The 12,617-nt window shown below is 38.1% G+C and overlaps 1 protein-coding gene across 14 annotated transcripts in view; it reads left to right on the top strand.

Annotated features, from left to right (window-relative positions):
- The window catches only part of RALYL (RALY RNA binding protein like), a 629,175-nt gene that overhangs the window by 508,298 nt on the left and 108,260 nt on the right, over nucleotides 1-12,617 (top strand). For all 14 annotated transcript variants that reach the window (XM_038392746.2, XM_043507667.1, XM_043507669.1 and 11 more), the window contains one exon: nucleotides 7,393-7,468. In XM_038392746.2, coding sequence (XP_038248674.1) covers nucleotides 7,393-7,468 — 76 coding nt within the window. The remainder of the gene's footprint in view (nucleotides 1-7,392; nucleotides 7,469-12,617) is intronic.

Genomic DNA, 12,617 nt, shown 5'->3' with positions numbered 1-12,617 from the left:
TTATCATTTTTGTTGCTCTTCTCTGGATTCTTTCCAATTTGTCTACATCCTTCCTAAAGTGTGATGCCCAGAACTGGACATAGCATTCCAGCTGAGGCCTCACCCATGCCTCAGGAGAGTGGGACAATAAGTATGACACTCCTATTCATACAACAAATAATTATATTAGCCTTTTTCACAACTGCATTATATTGTTGACTCATTCAGTTTGTGATCCATTATAACCCACCACGTCCTTTTCAGCAGTACCACCACCTAGTCAGTTATTCCCCATTTTGTAGTTGCGCATTTGATTTTTTCTTTCTAAGTGTAGTACTTTGCACTTATCTTTATTGAATTCATCTTGTTGATTTCAGATCAATTCTCCAATTTGTTTAAATCATTTTCAATTATAATCCTATCCTCCAAAGTGCTTGCAACCCCTCCCAGTTTAGTGTAATCTGAAAATTTTATAAACATACTCTCCACTCCATTATCCTAGTCATTAATGAGACTATTGACTAGTACCAGGACTGACCCCTGCAGGACCCCAGTAGATATACCCTCCCAGTTTGACAGCAAGCCATTGATAACTACTATTTTACTGCAGTCTTTCAAGCAGTTGTGCACCCACCTTATAGTAATTTTATTTAGACTACATTTCCCTAATTTGCTTATGAGAATGTTATGTGAGACTGTCAAAAGTCTTACTAAAATCAAGATATAACACATTTACTGGTTCCCCCCCCCCCCATCCACTAAATCAGTTATCCTGTCAACAAAGGAAATTAGGTTGGTTTGGCCTAATATGTTCATGACAAAGCCATGCTGGCTGTTTGTTGTAACCCTGTTATCTTCTAGATGCTTACAAATTGATTGTTTAATAATTTGCTTCAGAATTATTTCAGCTGTCAAAGTTAGGCTGACCAGTCCCTGGGTCCTTTCTGTTCCCCAGTTTAAAGACAAATACTAAGCTTGCCCTTCTCCAGTACTCTGTAACCTCCCATCCTCCAGGAGTTCTCAAAGATAATTGCTTATGGTTCTGAGGCTGCTTCAGCTAGCTCCTTAAGTACCCGAGGCTGAATTTCACCAGGCCCCGACGACTTGAATTTCCCTAACTTATCTAAGTATTCTTAACCCTGTCCTTTCCATATTTTGGCTTGTTTCCGTCCCCCTTGTTGAAATATTGTGTTAAGTACCTGCTCATCTTAACTTTCGTAATGAAGATTGAAGCAGAACAGGCATTAAACATCTCAACTTTCTTTTTGTCATCAATTACTAGCCCTTCTTCCCCCCAAGTAGAGAACCTACACTTTCCTTTCTCTTGTTCCTAATGTATTTTAAGAATGTCTTCTTAATGCTTTTTATGTCTCTGGCTAGGTGTAACTCATTTTGTGCCTTAGCCTCTCATTTTGTCCCTACATGTTTGTGCTATTCTTTTGTACTCCTCCCCAGCAATTTGTCCACGTTTCCACTTTTTGTAGGATTCCCTTTTGATTTTCAGGTCATTAAAGAGCTCCTGATGGAGCTATAATGGCCTCTTACTCATCATCCTATCTTAGCTTTACATCATTTGTGCAGTTGTGCCTTTAATATTGTATTCTTGAGAAACTGCCAGGTCTCCAGATCTCCTTTTTCTCTTAGTTTTTCTTCCCGTGGGACCTTACCTACCATTCTGAGTCTGTTAAAGTCTGCTTTTTTGAAGTTCATTGCCCTTCTGCTGCTCGCACTCTTTCCTTTCCTTAGGATCATGAAGTCTGTCACTTCCATTTTAACCCAAATTGCTTTCCACCTTCAGATTCACTACCAGTTCCTCCCTGTTGGTCAGAATTGAGACTAAAATGGCTGTCCTTCTCAATATTTCCTCCACTTGCTGAAACAAAAAGTTGCCCTCTTATCTATCAAGAACTCATTCAAAAATTTGTGTTTTGCTGTATTACTTTTCCAGCAGATGTCTGGGTAGTTAAAATTCCCCATTACTACCAGGCCTTGTGTTTTGGATGTTCCTTTTATATGTTCTACAAATACCTCATCCATCTCCATTTCCTGATTGGATGGTCTATAATAGACCCCTAGCATGACATCATCCTTATTTTTTACCTCTTTTATCTTAACCCAGAGTCTTTCAACTGGTCTGCCTTTCACCTCCTTCTGGATTTCAGAACAAGTGTATCTGTTCTTGATGTATAATGCAACGCCTCTGCCCCTTTTATCCTGCCTGTCCTGAACAAGTGATATCCCTCTATGCTAGTGGTTCTCAACTGCGGTCCACCGCTTCTTCAGGGAAAGCCCCTGGTGTGCCAGACCTGCTTTCAACTACCTGAAAGGGGGTTCCAAAGAGAATGGATCTAAACTATTCTCAGTGGTAGCAGATGACAGAAAGAGGACTAATGGTCTTAAGTTACAGTGGGGGAAGTTTAGATTGAATATTAGGAAAAACTTTTTCACTCGGAGGGTCATGAAACACTGGAATGCGTTACCTAGGGAGGTGGTGGAATCTCCTTCCTTAGAAGTTTTTAAGATCAGGCTTGACAAAGCCCTGGCTGGGATGATTTAGTTGGGGATTGATCCTGCTTTGAGCAGGGGGTTGGACTAGATGATCTCCTGAGGTCCCTTCCAACCCTGATATTCAATGATTCTATGCTCTTCCCCTTCTTGATCAGGTGGACCCCATCTCTTCCCACCAGACTTTCTTCCCAGAACAGCATCCCATGGTTGAGGAAGCCAAATCCCTCCCATCGATACTATGTGTGCATCCATGCATTCACCTCCAGGATACATGTCACCCTGCCTGGGCCATTGTCCTCAGCTTGGAGGATGGACAAGAACACAACCTGTGCCCCTTACTCCTCCTTCCCTGCTTCCAGAATCCTGTAGTCACTGCTGATCTGCTGAGAGTCATACCTTGGTATCATTAGTGCCCACCCGGATGTGAAACATGGGCTTAGTGGTCAGAGGGATGGATGCTCCTCAGCAACCTTTTTGTAATGTCTCAGCTGCAGGCTTCAGGTAGACAGCACTCTTCTCAGGCATCCTGTTAGGTCAGCAGTTTTTTCAGTTGCGGTCTTGTAGACACCAGTCAGTCGATCATAAGTGTAATGATGACATATTTGTATTTCATCGAATTCAAGATGTTTCATAGATTTTACTGTCCCTTGCATGTGACCTGCCCTTACAATTTTCAATAAAAATGTATTTTTTAAACTGACATTAGCTGAGAATACTAGTATATAGATATGCATATGTATATATATTATTTATTTAGATTGTCAACTCTGTAGGGCAGATAGCATTGTTTTGTTCTGTGTTTGTACAGAACCTAACACAATAGGGTCCTGGTCCATGACTGAGGCTTTTAGGCACTATCTTAATAAAAATAAGAATATGTGACAACAATTAGTGAATTTCAGCTGTCAGTTTTCTTTTGAGACACAAGGTGATATCTTTGGTTGGATCGTCTTCTGTTTGGTGAGAAAGGCAATCTTTCAAGCTTACACAGAGTTTTTCTTCAGGTCAGGGACATATACTCACAGCTAAATACAGGGTGGAACAGATTGTTTAGCATAAGGAGTTAACACACATTTCAAGGGACATCTAAGGCAGACAGTTAAACTGATTGAAAAGAAAACCAATAACAGAAATAATAAATGGAAAAGCCCCATGGATGTGCCTTGTCTTCAAAATATTCCCTGTATTAAAAAGCAATTCTCACTATTGCTATTGATGCAATAATGCAATTCAGTTTTTTCCAGATAGTGTCTTTAGGGATTTATTTGCACCTGATGGTATCTTAACTGAGTCTGAGGAGCTTTCCTGCTGTGTTTTCTGATAATGTTATTTTTCTGACAGTATTTGGTTAAAACAAAAACATTCATCTGTATTGGATGAATTTGTACAACTTTATGAATGTAGGTCTACAATTAAATCACAAAGATAACACTGCTCTGTACCCAAAGGGTATGGAAAAAAGATCTGAGAATTCTTTAGTGTTCAAAGTGACCTTGGTCAAAATTCTGGAAAAATAAATACATAAACCAATAAAGAAAAGTGGATGATAGACATGAGAAATATATGGAAATTAATGCTGCGACCTTAGATGTTTTTCAAAAGCAGATTATAAACATTGCATTTTTTCCCCAAAATTTGACTGAGTTTTAGGAAGAGATGGTGAAAGTCAGCAAAGTCAATGACCTAAAGCTGTCATATTAAAATAGCATGGAAGGGTTTAATTATAATAAAGGTCACAGGATGACATTTCCATTCCAATTCTAATACTCAGTTTTCCAGGAGGTAAATGGAAGTCCAACCCAGGTAACAATGGTTCACAATCACTTCCTGCAAAAGAGCCATGCACACCCAGGAGGTGGGGATAAAGGGGACAGCTGGAGCCTGGCCACGCAAGCTTTGGTTCTGCTTCTCCCCTCCCAATTCTTCACCAGGAAGCACCCCTGACTCAGGCTCTTCTCCCTCCCACCCAATCCCTCATCTTGAGGTGGCAGGTCTCCTGCTGTCTGCCCCAGGGTGTAAGAGTGGCAATGGGGTGATATGTCTGCTATGAAACGTGATGACAAATATAATTTTCACATTGCCTCCCTTACTTCTGCTCTGCTGCACCCTTACTTCTAAGTCTGCTGTGAAAAGTGATATTGACAAATGTCACTTTTCACATTGCCTGCCTTCTGTGCTGCTGCTGGCATGGTGCTGCCTTCAGAGCTGAGTGGCAGTATATGTACTTCTGGAGCAGAAGGTGCACATAAATGACTACTGACACAAAGAAGAGGGGCCCGATCAAATAAGTACGAGAACCACTGATTTAGTATAATGCCAATTCCAACACAGCAACATTGCTTGAAACTAGATCAGGCTGAAATTTTTCATGTGGAAATTTTTTCAAACCGAACTGATTTTTTTTTTTTCCTTTCTGGGAAACTGTCAGTTCTAGACAAAAAAAATTAGTTTTTCCATTGCAGATTTTGAAATGAAAATTTTCATTTTAAATCAATATGTTAAAATGAAACAGTATTTAAAGTAAAAATTTATTAAAAATATTAATTTTGATAAGAAATTATTGAAATGGTATGAAACATCCAGTGGGAAATCCAATATTTTTCAACTAAAAATTTTCAAATAAAGATTTTTCATTCACAATTTAGTTTTCTGAGCAGCTTACTCTGAAACTAAACAAATTTCTGTGTGGGAAACAAGTCAAAGATATAAAGAGTTTTATTTTGACTTTTGAATTTACCAAGGAAAATTTGATGCCTAACACTTTCTGGGCTATGTGCCAGAGACCAAGTCTGCTCTCTCTACAGGTGGTCTTCCCACACTACTGCTTTCCACTCTGCTGTTCTCTAATCTGAAGCAAAGTCCTTATCAGGACAATGTGAGTCCTTGAAAGCTTTCAGAGTAGCAGCCGTGTTAGTCTGTAACCACAAAAAGAAAAGGAGGACTTGTGGAACCTTAGAGACTAACAAATTTATTTAAGCATAAGCTTTCGTGAGCTACAGCTCACTTCATCAGATGCATTCAGTGGAAAATACAGTGGGGAGATTTATATACACAGAGAACATGAAACAATGGGTGTTACCATACACACTGTAACGAGATTCATCAGGTGAGCTATTATCAGCAGGAGAGCAGGGGGGAGAAACTTTTAGTAGTTATAATCAAGGTGGGCCATTTCCAGCAGTTGACAAGAATGTCTGAGGAACAGCAGGTGGGAGTGGCTGCGGCGGGGAAAACATGGGGAAATAGTTTTACTTTGTGTAATGACCCATCCACTCCCAGTCTCTATTCAAGCCTAAGTTAATTGTATTCAGTTTGCAAATTAATTCCAATTCAGCAGTCTCTCATTGGAGTCTGTTTTTGAAGTTTTTTTGTTGAAGAATTTGTCACTTTGTCACTTCAGTGTAAAACTGCCGTAACTCCACTGACTTTGTTGGCATTATTCCTGATTTATATTGGCGTAAATACCAGGCGAATTAGTCCCAGTATGTATAATGGTGTCACAAAATTTCTTTGAAGAGGTGAAAGGGTTACTTCTCCACATGGCTTCCATGGTATAGACACTATGATGTCCAATTTCCTGCAAAAACACCTTATTTATATAAGATAGCCCAAACTGCTTTCTGTTTAAAGCAGAGTTAAAGGCTCTGTGCATGAAATTGCAGTAGCCCTCTATTTCCACAGCTATTGTGTCAGTATGGGTATAACCATTTTAGTCAAAGCATTCCCAATAGAATAGGCTGTGATTTTTCCTTCATTGGTAACTGTCACTAGAACTAAAAATGGATTTATGAAAATTTTCTATTGTGCCCTCATCAGATTAGTTCTGTCCTTGTTTACGACTCCCAGGAAGGGCAAAGAGAGTACAGTAAATAGATCCAGGGTGGGTAATGACTTCTCACATGTCAGAAGTTAGAATATTTTCAGGATCACTATACACTCTTGGGGTAAGGGAATGGAGATACACTATGAAGTATACAAGGCTTCTAGCATTTCACTGAAGTGCACAGAGGATGTCTGGAAAAGTAACTGTTTAGGATAAAATTATATATGGAAATTACAATGTATTTCCTCCTTTGTCAATTACACATATTTAAAACAATAAAGTACATTTTATGAAGATAACTTGCCCTCAAAACTTTCTCTACTTCCTCTAAAGGGTTGTGTTTGGGAAAAGTAGTTTTACATTGCAGTTCAATTTATTTTTTGAGGAAGGCAGAGATGATGGCAATCTATGGACCAGATTGTGATGGCATAGGGACTCGTCAGAATCACACACCTTGTGTTCCATGAGTATAAGATCCATTTCAAGCTAGCACCACAAAGGTATTTGTTTAACTCTAAAAGGGACACCAGGAGGTGGAGGAAATGGACCCATTGCCATATTTAAATGCTGAGAGCTGTGGTGGCTGGTATATAGTGGGAGTTGCTGATGCTGCACTCCTTCAAACATTGGCTTGATCTCAAGGAGGAATTCTGCCTGAGTCACCATGGGCTCTCACAACAGCATGTGACAGCAACTTTTCTGAACAGTGGTGAAGTGACTTAAAAGCACTATCTGTCTCTTTGTTTAATCTCTATTCACATCATTTCTAGACCAGAGATACATTATTAGCCCAAACTTAACAATATCTCCAAAAACCACACCATTAAATTATCAAAAATATGAATTCTATATATTATCCTTGATTGGTGTGTTGCTTAACTCCATAGGCAAGGTAGCAAGATATTTATTTAAAAGGGCGCTTTTATAGCGTCAGCTTAAAAGAAGTTAAAACTTGATCAGAATGTTAGGTATACTTTCCTGTTCTATCTTTTATTATTTATTTTCACAGCATCTTGTGTTGTCTGCAGACTCACTCTTAGCTGTTATGCTTTGGCTTACTTATACCAAATGTTTGCTTTCAGATATCAACATGGCAGGAGAACCAAAACCATACAGACCAAAACCTGGAAACAAGCGGCCACTTTCAGCCCTTTACAGGTAGGTTGTTTATTACAATAGCTGGGAATTAGTTGCATTTTTATTGGGAATATTATACCAGCCTGAAGGCCTTGTTCTTATTTTAAGAATATTTCTAACTAGGTGCCAAGATAGCCCAGATGAGTTAAATGAAGTAGGTATTTTTCGCTGGTAACTAGAGTGTTTGATGCTACATTACATCAAGGGGATGTTGAGTGGCAGAAATGTGAAGTCTCGTGGGAACCAAAAGTTTTAGAACAAGAGAAAAGGGTGAAAACTGTGCTGTTAGGTTTTATACTTCTTAATAGATTCACTCCAGAATAATTACCTTTGACTTCATAGGTTAAAGCTGCCCATTTAGTGTCTTTATTGAGCACTTCATTGACACAAACACAAGAAGCAGGTAGAAAAAGCAGAATTCCTGCCTTACATGCACTGGCAAAAAAAGTACAAATAATAGCCTGGATTTGATAGGACAACAAAAACCAAATGGCTTTTCTAATAAACAATCCCAGGAGGTGTTCAAATGCCTTTTCAGATCATCAGTGATGATTTTGCACAGATACAGAAAAGAAATAAAAACCCAAAAATCAGCATATTGGATGAAATCTTGGCCCCACTGATGTGAATGGGAAAACTATCATTGACTTCACTGGGGCTCGGATGTCACCCATTGCCTCTTCTAGAACTCACAGCCCATATCCTTTGTGTGCCAAGTAAAACAGGAAAAACATCTGCAGAGGAAATAAAATTATCTTCAAATTTATATGAATGCATTACATACCCAAACAGCATTAAAATATTAACAAGCTATTTAACAAGTCATTTGTCAGTGTCAAACCTGCCCTGACCCCTGGGTATGTACTTGAGTGGCTAGCCTGAACCAGCAGCCATGATACCCCCAATTACACTGTTATTTTTAACATACTAGCTGGAGCAGAGCTAGCAAGTGTCTGTCTACCCACGCTGGGAAGCACACTCCCAGTTGCTGTATGTGTACTTAGTGTATTCCAGTGTAAGTCACGTGAGATTCAGATCCTCAGTCTGGAATTTGACCTTTCCCTCTAGATTGCTTTACTTTTAATACATTTAAACCAGATCCTTAAATTTAATGTATTTGGTAAGAGGTGTTTTATTTTGAGTGGGTGGGGGTATTTTGGTTGGTTGGGGCATTTTGGGGTAGTATTAGCAGTAATGGAAATGGCAGTGCTTGACAGAAAATCATTTTAAACATTCTAAAACACATTATTTAACAAAATTGTGTGTGTGCATGTATGTGAGAAAGATAAAATTATATATTGATAGCTTAATAAACATGCTGGCCAACATGTTCAAAATAGACTATTGATTTTGGATGCTTCCATTTCGGAATGCTCAATTTGAAGGCACCTTGAAGGGGTAAGACTTTCAGAAAATGCAAAGCACTTTCCTCTAAAACCAGGCTGCTTTAATGTATTTCAAGTTGGACACCCAACAACTGAGGCAACCAAAGTCAGTAGTTATTTTTAAAAGTTTGGCTGCTGCTTTAATTTCAAAACTTTATGCTCCATTCTATGAATTTGCTCCGAATTATTGTGTTAGGCCCTAATGTTAGGGCCTTGTGAACATAAAAAGTATCACCCAGTTTAAGTGCTAAGCATTATAAATTCTCGTTTAGATCAAGTGGTGGAGGATTCTATGTTTAGAGCAGAAGGTTCTCAGTTTTTAATCACTACTGACAACTGAGTTCTGAAACTGTGGTTTCTAGTATACTCTTGTGTAACCATGGAATTGTTATATCTTTGTGTTACTGTTTCAAAAAGTGGCTAACCTGAAGAACCTGTGTATCTAAATGCAACAAGGCATTCTGGCTTCTAGCATTTTATTCTGAAGGCTAAGATCTTTACTTTGGAATGTATGTCTGTTGTGTTTAAAAGGTAAAAATGAACTTTTCACTGACATGACAACCACTATTTTGAATGCATTATGAAACATTTGTAATGGTGGCCATCATTTTATCAAACTATTATGATGATATATTGTGTATATGGACAATGGTATCTCATTGGCTTTATTTTTTCCACTCAAGAAGTATTCATATGCAAAATTTGAGAAACCAGTACATAAAAAGCAAACTGTATGTAGATGTTTTTGTAATTGTACTGTACGTATTTTAATTTTTTCTTTAACAAGCTGTTATTCACTTTCAGACATATTTTCCACTTAATTCACTTCAGGTAATTGAGACAGGAGATAATAACCAGCAACCACAATAGTAGGCCAATCAAGTGATTAAAAAAATTAATCGCAATTAATCGCACTGTTAAACAATAATAGAACACCATTTATTTAAATATTTTTGGCTGTTTTCTGCATTTTCAAATATATTGATTTCAATTACAACACAGAATACAAAGTGTACTGTGCTCACTTTAAATTTATTTTTGATTACAAGTATTTGCACTGTAAAAAATCCAAAAGAAATAGTATTTTTCAGTTCACCTAATACAAGTACTGTAGTGCAATCTATTTATCATGAAAGTTGAACTTACAAATGTAGAATTATGTACAAAAAACCTGCATTCAAAAATAAAACAATGTGAAATTTTAGAGTTTGCAAGTCCTACTTGTTCAGCCAATCGCTGAGATAAACCATTTGCAGGAGATAGTGCTGCTCGCTTCTTGTTTACAATGTCACCTGAAAGTGAGAATAGGTATTCTAATGGCACTGTTCTAGCTTGTATTGCAAGATATTTGCATGCCAGATGCCCTAAAGATTCATATGTCCCTTCATGCTTCAACCACCATTCCAGAGGACACAAGTCCGTGCTGATGATGGGTTCTGCACGATAACAAGCCAAAGCAGTGCTCACCGATGCATGTTCATTTTCATTATCTGAGTTAGATGCCACCAGCAGAAGGTTGATTTTATGTTTTGGTGATTTTATGATTCGAGTTCTGTAGTTTCTGCATTGGAGTGTTGCTCTTTTAAGACTTCTGAAATCATGCTCCACACCTCGTCCCTCTCAGATTTTGGAAGGCACTTCATATTCTTAAACCCTAAATAAAGTGCTGTAGCTATCTTTAGAAATCTCACATCTTTAGAAATCTCACATCTTCTTTGCATTTTGTCAAATCTGCAGTGAAAGTGTTCTTAAAATGAACAACATGTGCTGGGTCATCATCCGCGACTGCTAAAACATGAAATATATGGCAGAAGTGGGTAAAACAGAGCAGGGGACATACAATTCTCCCGCAAGGAGTTCAGGCACAAATTTAATTCACACTTTTTTTAACGAGCATCATCAGCATGGAAGCATGTCCTCTGGAATGGTGGCTGAAGCATGAAGGGGCATATGAATGTTTAGCATATCTGGCAGGTAAATACCTTGCAATGCTGGCAACAAAAGTGCCATGCCAATGTCTGTTCTCACTTTCTGGTGACGTTGTAAATAAGAAGAGGGCATCATTCTCTCTTGTAAATGTAAACAAATTTGTTTGTCTTAGCGATTGGCTGAACAAGAAGTAGAACTGAGTGGACTTGTAGGCTCTGAAGTTTTACATTGTTTTGTTTTTGAGTGCAGTTGTGTAACAAAAAAATCTACATTTGTAAGTTGCATTTTCTCGACAAAGAGATTGTACTACAGTACTTGTATTAAGTGAATTGAAAAATGCTATTTCTTTTATTATTTTTACAGTGCAAATATTTGTAATAAAAATAATATACACTTTGATTTCAGTTACAGTATAGAATGCAATATATTTGAAAATGTAGAAAAACATCCAAAATATTTAATACATTTCAATTGGTATTCTATGGTTTAACTGCAATTAATCGTGATTAATTTTTTTGAGTTAATCGTGTGAGTTTACTGCAATTAGTTGACAGCCCTACTTAATAGTGATCATAAAGTCTTCCCAGTCAAGGAAATAACTAAATGGAAGGTTCCTAGACAATGCGTATGTGATCATCTTTTTTCACATGCACACTCACGTCTGTATTTCTATATTTTGCCACAAATCTGCTGCACTGAGTTGCCTATTTTTACACACTAACTATCTGGAACTATTGTCTGAGGAGGCCAAAGTTTAGGGGTCCTCAGTGAAATCCTGGCCCCACTGAAGTCAATAGGAGTTTTGCCATTGACTTCAGTGGGGCCACTATTTCATCCTCTCTCTTCAAGAATACTTTATTTTCCTTCTCTGTAAGCATGCTTCCTTACAGGATGGCTGATTAAGGAGCTTAACTGTTCATCTATCTTCAGAAACAGCAATAACTGAGCTCTGATCAGCCAGCAAATATTTTTAAGTAACGTGAACTGCGTTCCTCTAAGAGCTGAGATACTGTCTCTTCAATAAGAAAAGGAGTACTTGTGGCACCTTCGAGACTAACAAATTTATTTAGTCTCTCAGGTGCCACAAGTACTCCTTTTCTTTTTGCGGATATAGACTAACACAGCTGCTACTGTGAAACCAGTCTCTTCAATGGTTCTAACTACTGCTAGCTCAGGATATTATTTAGTACTGTTGAACTGCTAGCTCATTCCCTATTTCTCTCTTCTCTGCTTCTGCTGCTCCCAGTACCTTATTTACTTTTTACTACCTCTTTTTCTTTCTCAATCCTCTTTACATGTAATGTATAATAACTTATCAAAAGTTTCCATTTTATGACACCCATCTACATATGTATGCAGCAGCTCTTCTTGGTATTTTGAGAAGTGCTGTTTCCATTTGTGCTGAGTAAGTTGCAAGGGACAGACAGACTGCCCACCTAGAAAGGCATTTGCTCAATCAGCTTTGAACTCTGGAACTAGACATCTGAGTTATATAGACACTATGCTGCTCGCTTCAAATGTGCCTAGTCAAAATATGCTGACAATTAAAATCTCACATGTTGGCTTGGTGAAGGACAAGTGATGAATGCAAATAACAGACAGAGCATGTCCTGTGGCTTTTATGAAGAGCACTTTCACAGTGAGTTATATATTCTCTCTTCTGCTGTTTCCTTTAGTTCTGCCCTGTGGCTCATAATACCAGTTACAATTTATGAATTCACAGTATATCTAAAGAACAGAGACAAGTTGATAAATACTGTATGTTGCTGTTCAATGTAGAACACACACAAATAAATAGACTCTAATAAACCTCAGCTTCCCACACTATATTGGACCTGGTCCTGCAGCCACTGGAG

This window comes from Dermochelys coriacea, chromosome 2 (genome assembly GCF_009764565.3).
Source record: "Dermochelys coriacea isolate rDerCor1 chromosome 2, rDerCor1.pri.v4, whole genome shotgun sequence".
NCBI classification, from domain to species: Eukaryota; Metazoa; Chordata; order Testudines; family Dermochelyidae; genus Dermochelys; species Dermochelys coriacea.
This window is presented reverse-complemented; position numbering and strand designations above follow the sequence as displayed.